At 41.4% G+C, this 18,082-nt stretch overlaps 1 protein-coding gene across 3 annotated transcripts in view; it reads left to right on the top strand.

Moving 5' to 3' along the window:
- Window positions 1-6,769, top strand: part of clcn6 (chloride channel 6) — a 50,987-nt gene extending 44,218 nt beyond the window's left edge. For 2 of the 3 annotated variants that reach the window (XM_080214887.1, XM_080214888.1), the window contains 3 exons: window positions 1,152-1,259; window positions 5,326-5,451; window positions 6,585-6,769. In XM_080214887.1, the coding sequence (XP_080071013.1) occupies window positions 1,152-1,259; window positions 5,326-5,451; window positions 6,585-6,665 (315 nt within the window). In that variant the 3' untranslated portion in view covers window positions 6,666-6,769. Of the gene's footprint in view, window positions 1-1,151; window positions 1,260-5,325; window positions 5,452-6,584 lie in introns of those variants that run through there. The other variant, XR_013889663.1, reaches the window with a different exon arrangement.
- The last annotated feature ends 11,313 nt before the right edge of the window (window positions 6,770-18,082 follow it).

Raw genomic sequence — 18,082 nt, 5'->3', positions numbered from 1 at the left:
AGCCACACTGAACTAATCTGGTTTATTGTTGCTACTGTATGAAACCCAATGTTTAGCCCTCAGTAACCAAGACCAAGTGGAAAGGGCGATTTGTCCTATGAAGAGATGAGCTTTTAAGAGAAGGGGAGTTATGTTAATAGACAACTCAATTAATTGCAAACATTTTTATAAAACCCAAATAGTTGAGAGTTGGTGAATGATAATGCATGACTGCTTCATGATCCATGTGTCAAGGAGCCAGGAGAGTCGACAGATTTTGACTTGGTATTCGAGAAAGACTCAGACAACAGACAGGAAATGGAAGTCGTGACATCTTTGAGAAACAAAGACCACAGAATAGTCAAATTTAAGATTATTTGGGATTCAGAAACCAAGGACCAGGAGCCAGGTATATAAATTTAAAAGGGTTAACTCCAAGTAAGCATAAGGAGAAAAAGGTGTATTTGTTGGGGAGGGTCATACTGCAGCAGATCAGTAGAAGCCAAGTGTAACATCTTTAACAGAATAATGTTGAACTTGCAGTAAAATTATAAAACTAATGGGGCACACAATTCATGAATAGTGCTGAAATATATTGTAAATATATATTGTATAGTCTTGTTTGGATTTTACGTGTTCAGCTACTGCAGCATGGCAATCGGAAAATCCAAGACAACGCTGAATTATGTAGCCAATACTGAGTATGTCTGAGAAAATCCTGATCAAACTGCAGGACTGCATCAAGTGTCTAATTCTGGTCACTGAGATACAAGGAAAACATTGAAGTACTGGGGAAAATGCAGACAAGAATTGAGGTTGATTGCCAGTGTCCCAGAGATGAGGATAAGCTTGTATTTCAAGCCTTGGAAAGAGAGTTTTGAGAGATATAAGAAAGTTAATAGCATGGGAATGCTAAATATGGAATATCACCGTAAATTAAACAGCAAATAAGACAGAGACACAGCCTCAAACTAAGAGCATGTAAATTTAGGACCCTCGCCAGAAAGAATGTCATACCAATTGAACTTCTGGCCAGAAACAATTAGATGTAGCAAGAGGCTTAATAATTTTGAATGGAGACCTAAGATAGGCCAAATATCCCTGCTCGTCATTAATTACCTTATGTTGGTTGTTTTCCTTTAACCAATAAAGTCATTTTCTCACTGTTTCAGAGTTCAACACAACCACGACTGTCCTATTCTGAGATGACTGAAGATTATCCACGTTACCCTGATGTTCATGATCTTGACCTAACTCTCCTCAATCCACGTATGATTGTGGTGAGTGATTGTTGGGGCAAGTGGATTGGGGGCTAGCAGTTGCCTGTGACCTGGTTGGTCTGACTTTGCATCGTTTATCTAGCATTGGGGTGAGGTGTCGATTTGTGTGGAGCAGCAAGTGCAGTTGTGTTGAGTGCTTCCAGTCCCATTGGTTTTTATAAGAATCTATTATTGGTCACTAGGGGGCCCTAGACTCTTAATCTAGCATTTTAACATAACCCCAAAGTGGTTGCTTTGTATCAGGCATTAATCACTGGGCATTCCTGCAGGCATTTGTACTTAATTAAATTCATTTAGTATTTTATTTGCCCTGTCTTTATTGAATGTTTATCCTGTAAAACTGGTTTAGCCATGCATTGTTAGATTTGACCATTTGAGCATTTATTGGGTGCTGTTTTCCTCTACGTGAACTACTGACTACTCCACAATCATCCATGAATGGCAAAGATAATTGTTTTTCTCCATTATCTCCCCAAACCCCCCTCTCCTTCACCCCCACCTGCAAAGAACCCAGGGACTTCATTGTCACTAAGATTGCAACTGTCTGTTCAGCTGCCTGTGCCACTTCCCTTCCTTCCCCCAGCCCACCAAGTCAAATTTCCACCTTCTGTGCCTCCCCCCCACCACCCCAACCTAGTCCAAGACTGACACTTCTCTGTAGTTTCCCTTCCATCTTCCTTCATTCCTTGTTCACGATACCCACCCTGTACTCTGAATCCTCTTTGCACTAAACTACTGACTGTCCAATTTCCATTCCTGACACCCCCACGTTAGTGGATACTGTTAAGAATTCTGCTCGTAGAGTACTGTTTCGCTCACTTGAGTTTGTCATCACTGGTTTCAATGTACCTCTCCCTGATGTACTCAATGCATTCTATTTCTGTTCTGAGCAAGAGGTCAACGAGAGCATGCCCTTTGCTCTGGATGAACCTGTATCTGGGGGTCACCATTGCAGATGTCAGACCAGCTTTCTGGAAGATCAGACCAACGGAAAGCAACTGGCCTGGATGGGGTATCCGGGTACGTACTCAGATCCTGCGCGGATCAACTGGCGAAGGTATTCACAGACATCTTCAACCTCTCTTTACAACAATCTGAGGTCCCTCTCTGCTTCAAGGAGATGACCATCATCCCAGAACGTGAGAAAAACCAAGCAGTGTGCCTTAATGACTATTGGCCAGTGGCTCTGACATCCGTCATTATGAAGTGCTTCAAAATTCATAGCACAAATCAATTCCAGCCTCCCAGAATACCTGGATCCATGACAGTTTGCCTACTGCCTCAACAGGTCCACAGCAGACGCCATTTCCCTGGCCCTGCACTCAACCCTGGAACAACTAAATAACACCTATGTCAGAATCCTATTTATTGACTACAGCTCAGCCTTTAACACTATTATTCCCACGAAACTCATCTTCAAACTCTATGGCATGGGCCTCAGCACCTTCCTCTGCAACTGGATCCTGAACTTTCTAACCCACAGACCACAATCAGTACGGATAGGCAACAACACCTCCTCCATGATCATCCTCACTATCGGTGCCCCACAAGGCTGTGTTCTCAGCCCCCTACCAAATTCCTTATACACCTATGACTGTGCGGCCAAATTCCCTTCAATTTGATTTTCAAGTTTGATGATGACACCACTGTAGTGAGTTGGATCTCAAGCAATGACAAGACAGAGTACAGGAATGAGATAGAGAATCTGGTGAACTGGTGCAGCAAGAATAATGTCTCCCTCAATGTCAACAAAATGAAGGAGATTGTCATTGACTTCAGGAAGCATAAAAGAGAACATGCCTCTGTCCCCATTAATGGGGACGAAGTAGGAAGGGTCGAAAGCTTCAAGTTTTTAGGTGTCAAATCACCAACAACATGTCCTGGAGCCCCATGCTGACATTATAGTTAAGAAGTCCACCAACACCTCTACTTTCTCAGAAGATTAAGGAAATTTGACATGTCAGCTACAACTGTCACCAAGTTTTACAGATGCACCATAGAAAACATTCTTTCTGGTTGTATCACAGCTTGGTATGACTCCTTCTTTGCCCAAGACTGCAAAACTACAAAAGGTCGTGAATGTAGCCCAATCCATCATGCAAACTAGTTTCCCATCCATTGACTCTGTCTACACTTCCCGCTGCCTTGGCAAAGCAGCCAGCATAATCAAGGATCCCATGCATCCTGGACATTCTTTCTTCCACCACCTTCCTTTGGGAAAAAGATACAAAAGTCTGAGGTCACATACCAACTGACTCAAGAACAGCTTCTTCCCTGCTGCTGTCAGATTTTTGAATAGGCTTACCTTGCATTAAATTGATCTTCCTTTACATATTAGCTATGGCTCTAACACTACATTCTGCAGTCTCTTGTTTCCTTCTCTATGAAGGTATGTTTTGCCTGTATAGCGTGCAAGAAACAATACTTTTCACTATGTTAATACACGTGAGAATAATAAATCAATACAAACCCCCCTCAAAAAAAATTCACCTTTTGATTATTCTGACCTCACAAATTACAGCCTCATCACCAAGCTCCTTTTCCCCTCAAGTCCTTGAATGTTTTCTGACAAAATAGTCACTGACAGGAAACATTAACCTTCTCTCCACAAATACTACCTGCATATTTCCAGCATTTTCAGAGTATTTAATTCAGATTTTTAACACCTATGTTATTTTGTTCATCCTCGAATGCTTTTGTTGCCTCCCACTTCCATACACATCTTTCCCACAGCTCCATATCTGACCCTCATCATCAGTTTTGACCCCTGCCACAACCCTTATCAAAGTCATTCTTCATGTAGTTGCTCTGGTAAACTAGCCCTTCTCATTCTTCTTGACCTATCTAAGGTAAAGTCAACATAGTCCCAGATGACCATAGGCTGACTGCCCGTTTGCAGGAGAAAGCTGACAGCTGGTTATTTAACCCGAGGACCACCGCATGTCAGGTGAGGGGCAAGATTGAGAAGATTGAATAACCTCAGCTGATACAGGAATTGACCCACGCTGTTGGCGTCACTCTGCATCAGTAATCAGCTCTTCAGGCAACTGAGCTAAACCAACCTGACCTATCTTAAATCCTTAAACATGTCGAAAGCATCATCCTCCTCCACTGCCTATCCAGCTGGGTGTAACTGCACTCGCTTTGTTCCATTCCTATTTATCATTTTGTAGCTGGAGAATCAACTATAATGTTGTCGTCTTAGTCCTGAATCATTACCTGTGGAATCCCAGAAGGTCTGTCCTCGCCTCTTCTTTCTCAGCTATGTGCTTTCCCTTTGACATCATCTAAAAACACATTGCTATCTACATGCCAGTGGCAATACTTTGCTGTACCAGACCGCCATCTCCTTTGACCTTCTGATTAGTTTAGATCTCCTGGTCTGGCATCAGTCATGTACAATGCATGGTAACAGGTCAGGCCTGTTGACCAGGAGCAGGGTTTAGTCTGTATTTTCAATCCGCGCTGTATCTTATATTAGTGCCCACACCACCTTGAGGTTTAAATAAGATCCTATATGGCATGGAGAGAGCTACAAAGAGAGCTGAAGTGCAGTAACTTAAGGAACATAGTGGCCAAGTTGCACTCAACAAGATCAACAAAATAGCAATGACCGAATAATCTGTTGTAAATTATCTTAATTGGGGATAAGTGTTGCCATCGGGAAGAAATCCACAGCTCTTTGAATATTGCCATGAGATCTTTGTCCACCTAAGAAAGCAGATGGGACCTTTATTTAACATTTTCTCCAAAAGACAGCATCTCCAATAGCACAACAACCCTTTAGTGCTGCACCAGGAGTATTAGTCCAGATTTATATGCTCAGATTTCTGGAATGGGACTTCAACCCGCAATCTTCTAACTCAAAGGCAAGTGTATCAACCACTAAGGTATTGCAGACATTGTTTGAAGTCTATTGGAGCTTTGAATCTGGAAAGCAAGTTTGTGTTGTTATCCACCAATTAATATACAAAAAAGGATGATGAAAGTTTCCTTGTTAGTTGCATCTTCTCATTAAAGTCTGTATGATGCAATCTGTGAAACAGTTGTTTTTTCTCTGTTGCAGGATATCACTCCGTACATGAATCCTTGTCCTTACACGGTCTCACCAAACACGCATGTTTCTCAGGTCTTCAATCTATTCCGCACCATGGGACTGAGGCACCTGACAGTGGTCAATGCTGTGGGAGAGGTGAGTGGGATTTTCTTGGTTGGGGGGGGGGGGGGGGGGGGGGGAGGGGGGAGGGGGGGTGGTGGTGGTGGAATGTCAGGCGGTGGGTCAGGGCAACAGGATCATTATGGGAAGATGGTGGGTATGGGGGCAGTAGGAAAAGGGGTGCGTAAGTGTCTGCAGTCAGTGAGTTCAGCACATGATACTTCTGTTCTTGGCCTGTGCTTGTCCCCAAGTTCTGTGTTTGCCTAAAAATGTTTTCCGCTGTCTTTAAAATACCAGTTGCTATTCTGCTTTTTTTTTGAAATGTTAATAAAAATAGAAAGACGTAATGAGAACATAAGAATTCCCAGAGATCGAAGGGTAATCTGTGTTTCTGATGTCTGCTTTGTACACTTGTTAACACATATTTTGAGTTTGCATTGCAAGTCAGGACTTGATTAATGCTGAGCATGTTGTCCTGCAATTGAAAGACATGATTTAATCCAACTAGTCAGGCAGACATGTTTAATGGTTTTCTTGTGCTATTAATGAAATCCTGGGGGCTCTGTCACAGGCATCCTGTTTTCTGAATTTTTTAATGTGTATCCATTTATACCAACACTGGTGGAATTCTTTGATGGGTTGGAGAGAATTTGAAGTGAGGAAAAGCAGCAAGCTTTTAATTACCAATTCAGCCCTACTCCATTTCCTGTTGGCTATTTTACCTGAGCACAATCCAGCTCCATCTGAATTTGCAGCAGGATTCTGGAGTAGGATAAGAGCCAATTATTCAAACAGTCTGTGGATTGCAACAGCTGAAGATGCTGGAGTTCCATCAGTGAAATGGAACTGACTGGGCAGAAATTGGTCAATTTCTTGTGGGCTTTACTTGGTTACCTTCAGGGATTGAAGTGGAATTTCATCAGATTTTCCTCATGGAAGTTGATGGGATGATCAATGATCCCTTATGTCAAATGTGCCTGTTGGCACAGCATTATGATACCTGATGAAAATCGCTTTAGAGTTGTGAAATGGATACGATTCAACAACAAGTTTGACAAAATAAATATAGGGAGGTGGCAAAGGAAAAGCTTTGTCAGGAACTGAATGTGTATGTGGAGTCTGATGAAATCCTAACATTTAAATCTATTTTTATTTTACTTTTTCATTAGATTGTTGGAATCATCACACGACACAACTTAAGCCATGATTTTCTATTGATGAAACTGAGGCAGCACAACATGACAATGTGATTCTCTTTCTCAGAGTGCAACATTCCAGAATCTTTACCCCTGCACTGCAACGACTTTAATTTTCAGGGGCCATCTGATAAGGCAGGACATTCCTAGGTGCCAGTCACCTGCCAAACTGGCATCAAATTAACAAGCAACAGCCAATGATGAACCTCAGCCCCTGACAGTCTATAATTCATGGCACTACTCGCACCTGTTTAATGTAGACGGTGCTGATTTGTTAATTGTGGAATTGACTGCGGTGTTTGTATATCTGTATTCATGTGAGACAGGGAAGCAGTGAAAGGGTAGGGTTTCTTTTATATTAGCTAAGCTTTGCAGTTGGGCCTCCAGCAGTCTGAAGATTTTGCAATACATGAAGCCAGTTGAACATTTTATTCAGTTTTGCAGTTGGTTGACTTTGCACAGCATTCATTGTCAGGCAGGTCAGTATCAAAAGGATGGTCTGCAAAAGGCACAAAACAGAAAAACACTAACGAAGCAAAATCAGAGATGTTTACTAACCAAATCAATCAGAAATAGACAGTAGACCAACACTAATTGTTTTATTTTTATGGCATTTTATTCAAACACTAAGACTGCAGACGGAATCGTTGAATATTACAATTCTGCAGGTAAATCTGTTCATGGACACAAATATGGGATTTGGTTTGAACAATACAGACAGAAATGCTGAGAATAGATTGTCCTCAGTTGAAAAGATTCAAGATAGGAAGTTCATCTCAAACAATGACCTATCTGCTGAAATTGTGTATTTCCAGCACTTCCATTTCAGACTGGCACAGACTCATGGTGGGAGGAGTTTCTGTTGCCACTGGTAACCACTACAGTTCAATCGAGCTTTGTAGTGATACTCTTGCTGTGGTTTCCATGGTAACATGATTTGGGTTATAACTTGGATGTACAGCTCCCTCAAATCAGTGCAAATAATATATTGCATGACATTAACACAAAAAATATTATTGATCTCTGATCACATTCAAGAGAATAATCAATAGCAATTATGAAATAAATTTTATTGGAATCAGTGTAATGATCCCAAATTAACCCTTTGATTTCTTCGTAGTTATAATTTTAGCAGAGTTGTCAGTACAACAACCCAGGGTGGGGAGGAGGGATAAGGTGATTAAAGACATAGCTTTCTTGACAAAAGCTGCTGGAATCAGTGAAAAATGGGAGTGCTAGTTGAGAATTCCAGTGAAATCATTTTGAAACTGGAAGGATGCTTTTCCCTTGTCTTCTCTCCAACGCTCAGCTATAGCATCATGGGACTTGCCCATTCACTTGGGCTTCTCAATTATGATACAAGGCAAATGAAATTTGCATATCCACTGAGGGCAGGATGAAGCTGTCATTCTGTTTTCTGTAACTGTATAAGTTCAAATACTTGAAGCAAAGAAAATCCATGTTTTAAAATTAATTTTAGAAATGCAACCGTGTATGCAAAGAGCTAAACCATACAAAGGGAACCCAGATTAGCACCTCAAGGAAAAGAAGCCCCCATTAAAAGGGCTATGTTCTGATTTCCTTTTTTTTAAATAAGTCTGTATTTTATATGATAGTTTCAATGTGCTTGGAGCTTTTGAAGGAAAGTTTGATTTAGGACATATCTTAAAACACACTTAAAAGAACAATGGATTGTTAGAAATCTTACTTTTGTTTTTCAGTGTTCCATGCACCTGAATGGCCATTATTGTTTCCTTAGACCAATGCATAGTTTCCAAGTTTTGATCATTTTAACAACATTACAAATTACTAAGCAACCCATGTTGACCTTGATAATTTAAATATTGTACGCACGAGAAATATTTGTCCCGTTTCAGAAATGCTCCTGGTGTATGATGGGCTAAAACCCCAGGCTCTAAGAGGCAAAAGCATGATTTTCCCCAGTTTTGGCACAGTAACTCATTTTATCTTCAGTGCCATTTATTGTAAAGCACTTTCTTCAGTCCTGCTTTTACTCATGGGGCATATCAGAACATCAGTTTCGAGTTTAGGACTTGTTTATTGTATGAATCCCGGCACAATTTCTGAAGCAGGGGACAAGTTTTGAGGTGTTTCGACGTTGACCTGGGCTGTGTACCATGGGCCCCAGGACCACGTAGCACAGAGCACTAGGATTCCAGGTTCCCTTTAATTCAGATATTTGGAGCCACTGATGCAGCTCACTTCTCCATTTAGAATTATTTCACCACAGGCAACAGTGCTAAAAGCAAATCTTTCCAAACCTCCGGACCCACTACATTCCACAAGGAGAAAACGCAAGGACTTTACCGGGGCACAAACCTGACCTGGGCTGCAGTCTTTGGTCCATGTCACAATTATCTGTCAAACCTGGAATATTCAGTATGGTGGATGATACAGTAGTTGCTGTGATTTGAGTATTACCATGTTATCATATTTGCACTTATTATTTGATATGAGCTAATTATTTTACATCGGTTAGCTTCTGAAGCCAAATGTAATTCAGTTTATTTTTTTATTCCCATGTTTTTAAAATTTCTGTTTCCGTAATAGTCTTTTTTTAAAGATTAGATTACATTGTAATAAACATTCCCATTTGTGAACCTGCGAATATTGATTCAGCACTGTTTTTATTTTTTCACAGGATGTGGGTGTAGCTGGCTATGCCAGCATTTGTTGTCTAAGCATTATCTTGGGAATTATGCGACATTGTTAAATGGATAATTTTGGAGTTAGTTTGTTTCACTATGCTATAGGATATTTTACATCCACCTAAGCAGGCAGATGGAGCCTTATTTTAACATCTCAGCCAAAAGACTACACTTCTGACAGTGCAACAGTCCAATGTCAGCCTGGATTTTTGTGTTCAAACCCTGGAGTAGGAATTGAATCCAGAAAGCTGTTACTCAGAGACAAGTGTGTTATCAGCTGAGTCACAGCTGACACTATAGGAGACATAGTTACCAGAGTAGTGAAAGTTTGTATTTGAACTCATTTAAGATGAGGGGCATTATTCAGTTAATCTTTGGTCCACTCTTTGCACCTGACGAGTAGTTTTTAATGATTTATGAAACATAGAAAATAGGAGCAGAAGTGGGCCATTCAGCCCTTCAAAGCTGCTCTATCATTCAGTATAATAATGGCTAATCATCCAACTCCATGGCCTGATCCCGTGTTCCCCCCATTTCCTTTGATCCGTTTTGCTCTACAAGCTAAATCTAACTCCTTGAAAACATACAATGTTTTGGTATCAACTGCTTCCTCTGGTAGCAAATTCCATCCTGGGTGACGAAATTTCTTTTCATCTCAGTTCAAAAAGGTTTACCTCATCCTAAGATGATGACCGCTGGATGATGATCTACCATCGGGATCACCCTTCCTGCATCTACCATATCTATTCCTGTTAGAATTTTATAGGTTTCTATGAAGTCCTCCTGCCCCCCCTCATTCTTCTGAATTCCAGTGAGTATAATCCTAACTACTCATTCAGTCCTCATATGTCAATCCCATCATCCCAGAAATCAGTCAGGTAAACCTGTGTTGCACTCTCTCCATAGCAAGAACATCCCTCCCCTGATAAGGAGGCCAAAATTGTGCACACTGTTGCAGGTGTACAAAGCCCTCTATATTGCAGCAACGGATCCTTGCTCCTGTACTCAAATCCTCTTACTATGAAAACCAACATACCATTTGCCTTCATTATGGCCTGCTCCACCTGCATGCTTACCTTTTGTGACTCGTGTACAAGGACACCCAGATCTCGTTGCACATTCCCTTCTCTCAATTTATAGCAATAATCTGCCTTCCTGTTTTTGCTACCAGAATGGATAACCTCTCATTTATCCACATTATACTGCATTCTTTGATGTTATCCGTGTTAAAAGACCTCTTCACCGCACACGAGCTTCAACCGATGCTATACACTAGATACATCAATGACATTTTCTTCCTTTTGGATTCATGGTGAACAATCACTGAAATAACTATATGATGACATCAATAAGTTCCATCCCATCATCAGACTCACCATGGACTACTCTCTGGAATCGGTTGCATTCTTGGACATGCACATCTCCATCAAGGACAGTCACCTCAGCACTTCACTGTAGTGTAAGCCCACGGATAACATCACAATGCTCCACTTCTCCAGCTTCCACCCTAAACATGTTTAAAAAAAAGCCATCCCCTACAGACAAGCCCTCCATATTCACAGGATCTGCTCAGATGAGCATTGCAACAGACACCTCCAGAAGTTGAAAGATGCCCTCATAAGAACAGGATATGGTGCTCGACTCATCAATTGATAGTTCCGATGCACCACAGCGAAAAACTGCACTGACCTCCTCAGAAGACAAACACGAGACACCGCGGACAGAGTACCCTTCATTGTCCAGTACTTCTCTGGAGCAGAGAAGCTATGACATCATCTTTGGAGCCTTCAACATGTCATTGATGAAGACGAACGTCTCACCAAGGACCTGGTATTGGGGAATGAGCGGGGCCAGATGGTTGATGTTTCAGTAGGGGAGCAGTTTGGGAACAGTGACCACAATTCAGTAAGCCTTAAGGTACTGATGGATAAAGATAAGTGTAGTCCTCAAGGTGCTAAATTGGGGGAAGGCTCATTACAACAATATTAGGCAGGAAATGAAGAATGTAGATTGGGGGCAGATGTTTGAGGGCAAATCAACATCTGGCATGTGGGAAGCTTTTCAAGTATAAGTCGATAGGGATTCAGGGCCAGCACATTCCTGTAAGGATGAAGGATAAGTATGGCAAGTTTTGGGAACCTTGGATAACAAGAGGTATTGTGAGCCTAGTCAAAGAGAAAAAGAAAGCATTTGTCAAAGCTAGGAACACATGAAGCAAGTGTGGAATACAAGGAAAGCAGAAAGAAACTTAAGCAAAGAGTAAGGAGGTCTAAAAGGAGTCACAAAAAAGCCTTGACCAACAGGATTAAGGAAAATTCGAAAGCTTTTTGTGGATATATACAAAGATCAAGAGGGTAGCCTGGGAGAGGGTTGGCCCACTCAAGAACAAAGAAGGGACTCTATGCGTGGAGCCAGAGGAAATGGGTAAGGTATTAAATAAATATTTTAGCATCAGTATTCAAAGAGAAGGACTTGGTGGATGATGAGCCTGGGAAAGGATGTGTAGATAGTTTGAGATCAAAAAGGAGGAGGTATTAGGATTCTTGAGAAACATTAAAGTAGATAAGTCCCCAGGGCCTGATGGGATGTACCCCAGAATACTGAGAGGCAAGGAAGGAAATTGCTGGGGTCTTGAGAGAAATCTTTGTGTCCTCACTGGCTACAGGGGAAGTCCCAGAGGATTGGAGAATAGCCAATGTTGTTCCTTTGTTTAAGAAGGGTAGCAAGAATAATCCAGATAATTACAGGCTGGTGAGCCTTACATCAATGGTAGGGAAATTATTGGACAGGGATTCTTCAAGACAGGATTTATTCCCACTTGGAAATAAATGGATATATTAGTGAGAGGCAACATGATTTTGTGAAGGACAGGTTGTGTCTCACGAACTTGATTGAGTTTTTCGAGGAAATGATGAAGGTGATTGATGAAGGTAGGGCAGTGGATGTCGTCTACATGGACTTCAGTAAAGCCTTTGACAAGGTCCCTCATGATGTGGATATGCCGGTGTTGGACTGAGGTAAACGCAATAAAAAGTCTGACAACACCAGGTTTAAGTCCAACCAATTTATTTGATACTAAACTCACAAGCTTTTGGGGTTTGTTCCTTCATCAGGTGAATGGATAGTTCTGGCCTCACAGCATATAAAGCACAGACAGTTTACAGGTTACTGATTAGAATGTGAATCTTTACACCTAACCTGCTGTTCAAGTCCTAAAGTTGCCGACAATGTGAGTGGAAGGAGCACTGATCACAGGTTAAAGAGATGTGTATTGTCTCCAGACAGTACAGTGAGGTTTTGCAAACCCAGGCAAGTCACAGGGGTTACAGATAGTGCAACATGAACCCAAGATCCCTGTTGAGACCGTCCTCGTGTGCGGAACTTGGCTATCAGTCTCTGCTCAGCGACTCTGCGCTGTCTGAGAAGGAAGGAAGGAAGACGCTGCCATTGAGGCTCACCTTTGTGACGACAGACCAGGGGGACTCAGAGAATCGAGCCTGCAGTTTTAACCAAACCATCTTTGCTGGTAGTATATCTGATTTTGGGGTATCCTCTTGTTTTATGTGGGTAATTTAAGGGTTAGTAGTGTTATTGTTAATAAACTTGTTGAACCTTCACTTGTGTTTTGTCCTTTGTCCACCTTGAAAATAAGGGCACCGAGGTAAAACATTGGAGTGAGCAAATTGGTCAAAAGAAAGTCATGGGGGGGGGTTACAGATAGTGCGACACAAACCTAAGATCCCTGTTGAGACAGTCCTCGTGTGTGCGGAACTTAGCTATCAGTCTCTGTTCAGCAACTCTGCGCTGTTGTGTGTCATGAACGCCGCCTTGGAGGATGCTTACCCGAAGGTCAGAGGCTGAATGCCCGTGACCACTGAAGTGTTCGCCAACAGGAAGGGAACAGTCTTGCCTGGTGATTGTCGAGTGATGTTCATTCATCCGTTGTCGTAGCGTCTGCATGGTTCCCCCAATGCACCATGTTTTGGGACATCCTTTCTTGCAACGTATCAGATAGACAACGATGGACTATCATGTTGCATTATCTGTAACCCCCGTGACTTGCCTGGGTTTGCAAAACCTCACTTACTTGTACTGTCTGGGGACAATACACATCTCTTTAACCTGTGATCAGTACTCCTTCCACTCACATTGTCGGCCACTTTAGGACTTGAACAGTGAGTTAGGTGTAAAGATTCGCATTCTAATCAGTAATCTGTAAACTGTCTGTGCTTTATATGCTTGTCTGAGGCCAGAACTCTCCATTCACCTGACGAAGGGACAAACCCCGAAAGCTTGAGTTTACTATCAAATAAATCGGTTGGACTTAAACCTGGTGTTGTCAGACTTTTTACAAAGTCCCTCATGACAGACTGGTGCAGAAGCTGAAGTCGCATGGGATCAGAGGTAAGCTGGCAAGCTGGATACAAAACTGGCTCAGTCAAAGAAGACAGAGGGTAGCAGTGGAAGACTGCATTTCTGAATGGAGGGCTGTGACAAGTGGCGTTCCTCAGAGATCAGTGCTGGGACTTTTGCTGTCTGTAATATATATAAATGATTTGGAAGAAAATGTAACTGGGACTAATTTATAAGTTTTGCGGATGACACAAAGGTTAATGGATTTGCAGATAGCGATGAGGACCATCAGAGGATACAGCAGGATATAGATCAGTTGCAGACTTGGGCGGAGAGGTGACAGATGGAGTTTAATCCAGACAAATGTGAGGTAATGCATTTTGGAAGGTCTAATACAAATAGGAAATATACAGTAAATGGCAGAACCCTTAAGAGTATTGATAGGCAAAGGGACATAGGTCACTGAAAGTGGCATTACAGCTGGAGAAGGTAGTCAAGAAGGCATATGGCATGCATGCCTTCATCATCCGGGGTATTGAGTTCAAAAATTGGCAAATCATGTTGATGCTTTATAGAACCTCAGTGAGGCCGCACTTGGAATATAGTGTTCAATTCTGTTTGCCGCACCATCAGAAGGATGTGGAGGCTTTGAAAGGGTACAGAAAAGATTTACCCGGATGCTGCCTGGTATGGAGGGCATCAGCTATGAGGACAGTTTGGAGAAACTTGATTTGTTCTCACTAGAACGACAGAGGTTGAGAGGTGACCTGATACAAGTCTATAAGATTATGAGAGGTATGGACAGAGTGGATAGATGTTTTTTCCCAGGATGGAAGTGTCAATTACCAGGGGACACAGGTTTAAGGTGTGAGGAGCAAGGTTTAAAGGAGATGTATGAGGCAGATTTTTTCCACAGAGGGCGGTGAATGCCTGGAGCTCGTCGCCGGGGGAGGTAGTGGAAGCAGGTACGATAGTGACTTTTAAGGGGCATCCTGACAAATATACAAATAGAATGGGAATAGAGGGAGATGGTCCCCAGAAGGGTAGGGGGTTTTAGTTAAGTTGGGTAGCATGGCCAGTGCAAGCTTGGAGGGCCGAAGGGCCTATTCCTGCGCTGTAATCTTCTTTGTTCTTTGTTCTCTTTTATAAATCCACACTGCCTCTGTCTGATTCTGACATGGTTTTCCAAGTGCTCAGCTCTAAAATCCTTGATAATGGAGTCGCGAATTTTTTTCACTACTGATGTCAGGTTGATAAGTCTGTAAACTTGTGCTCTCAAATTTCTTTGATCATTTGTATTTTTTTTCCTACCATTTCGAAAGTATTCTAATTTATCTTTCCTGAGTAATAAACTCATGTTTGTCCACACTGAAAATCTATCTGCCATAGTCTTGCCCATATGCTTAATCTGTTATACTCCTTTGTAATGTCCTACTCCCATCTGCAAATCTTCTGCCCAGCTATTTTTGTGTAATCTCCAAGTGTGGATATACAACTATTCCTTACTCTAAGCAGAAGCCTCAGAATAGATCCATGGGGGGGCACGCATTGTTACGTTCTGCCAATCAGAATACCTACCTGATCTCTCCACACCCATTCCAATCTCCCAACCAATGTATAATCCTGAGTCAAATGATGACCAACTTTATGATTTGTATTTATAGTGCAGAATTTTGGTCTCCACAAGTGAAATATATTTCTATATCAAATCTTTTCATAGCCTTAAAAAGAAATCTATCAGATCACTCCTTCCCTTTTGAGGGTTCAATCTTTCCTGATGGATGTAACTCTCTCTGTCTATTATCATTTTGTACATATTTTTTGTATCTTTTCCTCTTTATAAAATGAAGACCAGTTGAACTGCACAGTTAAACATGGTCTTACCAGGGTCCAGAATTAATTTAACTTCTCTGCTTATTCTCGTCCAAGTATAAACACTTTTGTTTTTAACCCCCTTATTAAAACTACCTTTAATAATTTGTGTATTGCACCCCTGGATCGTTTGCACCTCAACCTCATCTTATTTGCCAAGGAGTATATATCTCAATCTTTCTATTAAAGTATGCCAACACATAATATCTAAATTGAAATTAATTTGTCAATTACACACCTATTGGCTACCTTGTCCGAAACAACCAGATTCTAATTTAACCTTAACTTGAGCCCGAATTAATAAATCCAGTAGCTTTCCCACAATTGTCAGACCTGTGGTTGCTTGATTTTTCTCACCCTTCTTAAATGATGGAATTACATTAGCAATTATCCCAAACTGAGAGCTTTGAAAAATGGATAAACACTCTGAAACCACCAATGCCTCTATTTTCTCAGATGATTAAGGAAATTTGGCATGTTAGCTACAACTTTCAACAACTTTTACAGATGCATCGTAGGAAGTATTCTTTCTGGTTGTATCACAGCTTGGCATGGCTCCTGCTCTGTTCAAGACCACAAAAAACTACAAAGGGTTGTGAATGTAACTCAATCCATCATGCAAACCAGCCTCCCATCCATTGACTCTGTGTACACTTCCCGCTGCCTTGGCAAAGCAGCCAACATAATTAAGGACCCCATGCACCCCAGACGTTATCTCTTCCACCTTCTTCTGTTGGGAAAAAAGATACAAAAGTCTGAGGTTACGTACCAACCGGCTCATGAACTCTTCCCTGCTGTTGGCAGACTTTTGAATGGACCTATGTTGCATTAACTCGATCATTCTCTATGCCCTAGTTATGACATAACACTACGCTCTGCACTCTCTTGTTTTCTTCTCTATGAACAGTACGCTCTGTATAGCGTGCAAGAAACAATAGTTTTCACTGTATGCTAATAAAAGCATAATAAATAATAATGTGATAATAAATTAAATCGAAATGTCCTCACCTTTTAATACATTTGGGTGGAAATCTATCTCAATCCTATTATTTTCACCATTCATTTTACTTGTATTGACTCCAATCTTACTCTTTTAAAGATTTTTAAAGCCTCTGGTATTTTTTTCTTCCTCTATGAAAACTAATACAGTGAATACATCTAATAACTCTGTTATTCCCTTATTGTCTTTTAGTGTCACATGTACTTGGCTTTAATAGACTCACATCCCCCTTTTTCAAAACACAAATCTTTGCAAGGTGGCAGGGCAGATAAGGTGTATAGAATCTTTGACTTTATAAAAGCCAGAGACCTTTACAAATCAGTAGTTAACCCTCAGCATAGGGCTATAATTTATATTTCTGATGACCACACTTTAGAAGGAGGTTAAGAGGTTGTAGAGGAGATATGTCATCAGGGTACCAAGGATTACTTATTTAGAAAGATTAGAGAAACTCAGTGACCAGGTTTAAGATACTAACAAAAATTGCCAAGGGGTTGATGAATATTTTTATAAACTGTTATGATGGCCACAGAGTTGTCAACAAATTTCCCCGTGGGCCATGTATAGTCTGAGCTCCCATATTAAGAGAGTGGAGGCTCTCCCAATAGGAAAGGAACAGTGGGAGTTCAAAATTAGTTGTCTCTACTTGGGCTGGGAGTCAAAGGACTCCTTCCTGGGCTGGACCCGCATACCATAGCTGCAGAAACAATGCTTTATTCACTTCGCAAATAAAAGGTATTGGTGACAGAAGCCTCAGTGAGATTATTACATTGGTGATGAAGCGTACCTTCTGGATGACCTTCATGATCAAGACAAGTAATACTCTGGTTAAAAAAAGTCCCTCTTTTTGGTAAACGTGAAGCCTATGATACAAGCTTGGAAGACTGGGCCCAAAAACCACAGAGTACAAGCATTACTTTTTCTGGGCTTACAATATTGAGGAGGCAATAGAAACCAGCCTTGTCAATAGGAATGCAGGATCCTGATATTCTGTGTAATAAAATGCCTGACTTACCTGGATGCCCCGACTCAAAACCTTTAATGAATTGGTAGACTTGGTTAAAGACTACTATGAGCTGAAGCCATCTATAATACTCTGGTGCTACCATTTTAGCATGGCAGGGTAAACTCTCAGGAATCTGTCACTGAATTTCTGACCAGGTTACAGAAATTGGTAGAGCACTGTGAATTCAGGCCACCCCTGAATGACATGTTGCAAGATAGATTGATCTATGGAAGTAACATTGTGATGGTCTAAAGATCATTATTGGCAGATCCCAATTTTGATCTAAAGAAGGCCATTACGATAGCTTGATCAGTGGAGAATGCAGAGAAAGGAGCTCAGAAACTAGGGGATGGGATAGCAATGTCTTCCAATTGGGAGAGGGCCTCATACAACATTCATTCATCAACTGAGGGCAATTGTTTCAGGAAAATATTGGAGAATCCCTTGCACTGCTGGAGCCCAAATTGCTTCACCAGGCATTTAAGGGAAAGCAGAGATAGCCTTCCTGAGGAGCATATTCCAGATGGTGGACTATTGCAAATGCTGCAAAAGACCACAACTGAGGAAAACA

Source organism: Carcharhinus amblyrhynchos, chromosome 30, assembly GCF_965287045.1.
Source record: "Carcharhinus amblyrhynchos chromosome 30, sCarAmb.v2.hapA, whole genome shotgun sequence".
Lineage (NCBI taxonomy): Eukaryota > Metazoa > Chordata > Chondrichthyes > Carcharhiniformes > Carcharhinidae > Carcharhinus > Carcharhinus amblyrhynchos.
Note: the sequence above shows the minus strand (reverse complement) of the source record. Positions and strands in the feature narration are given on the sequence as shown.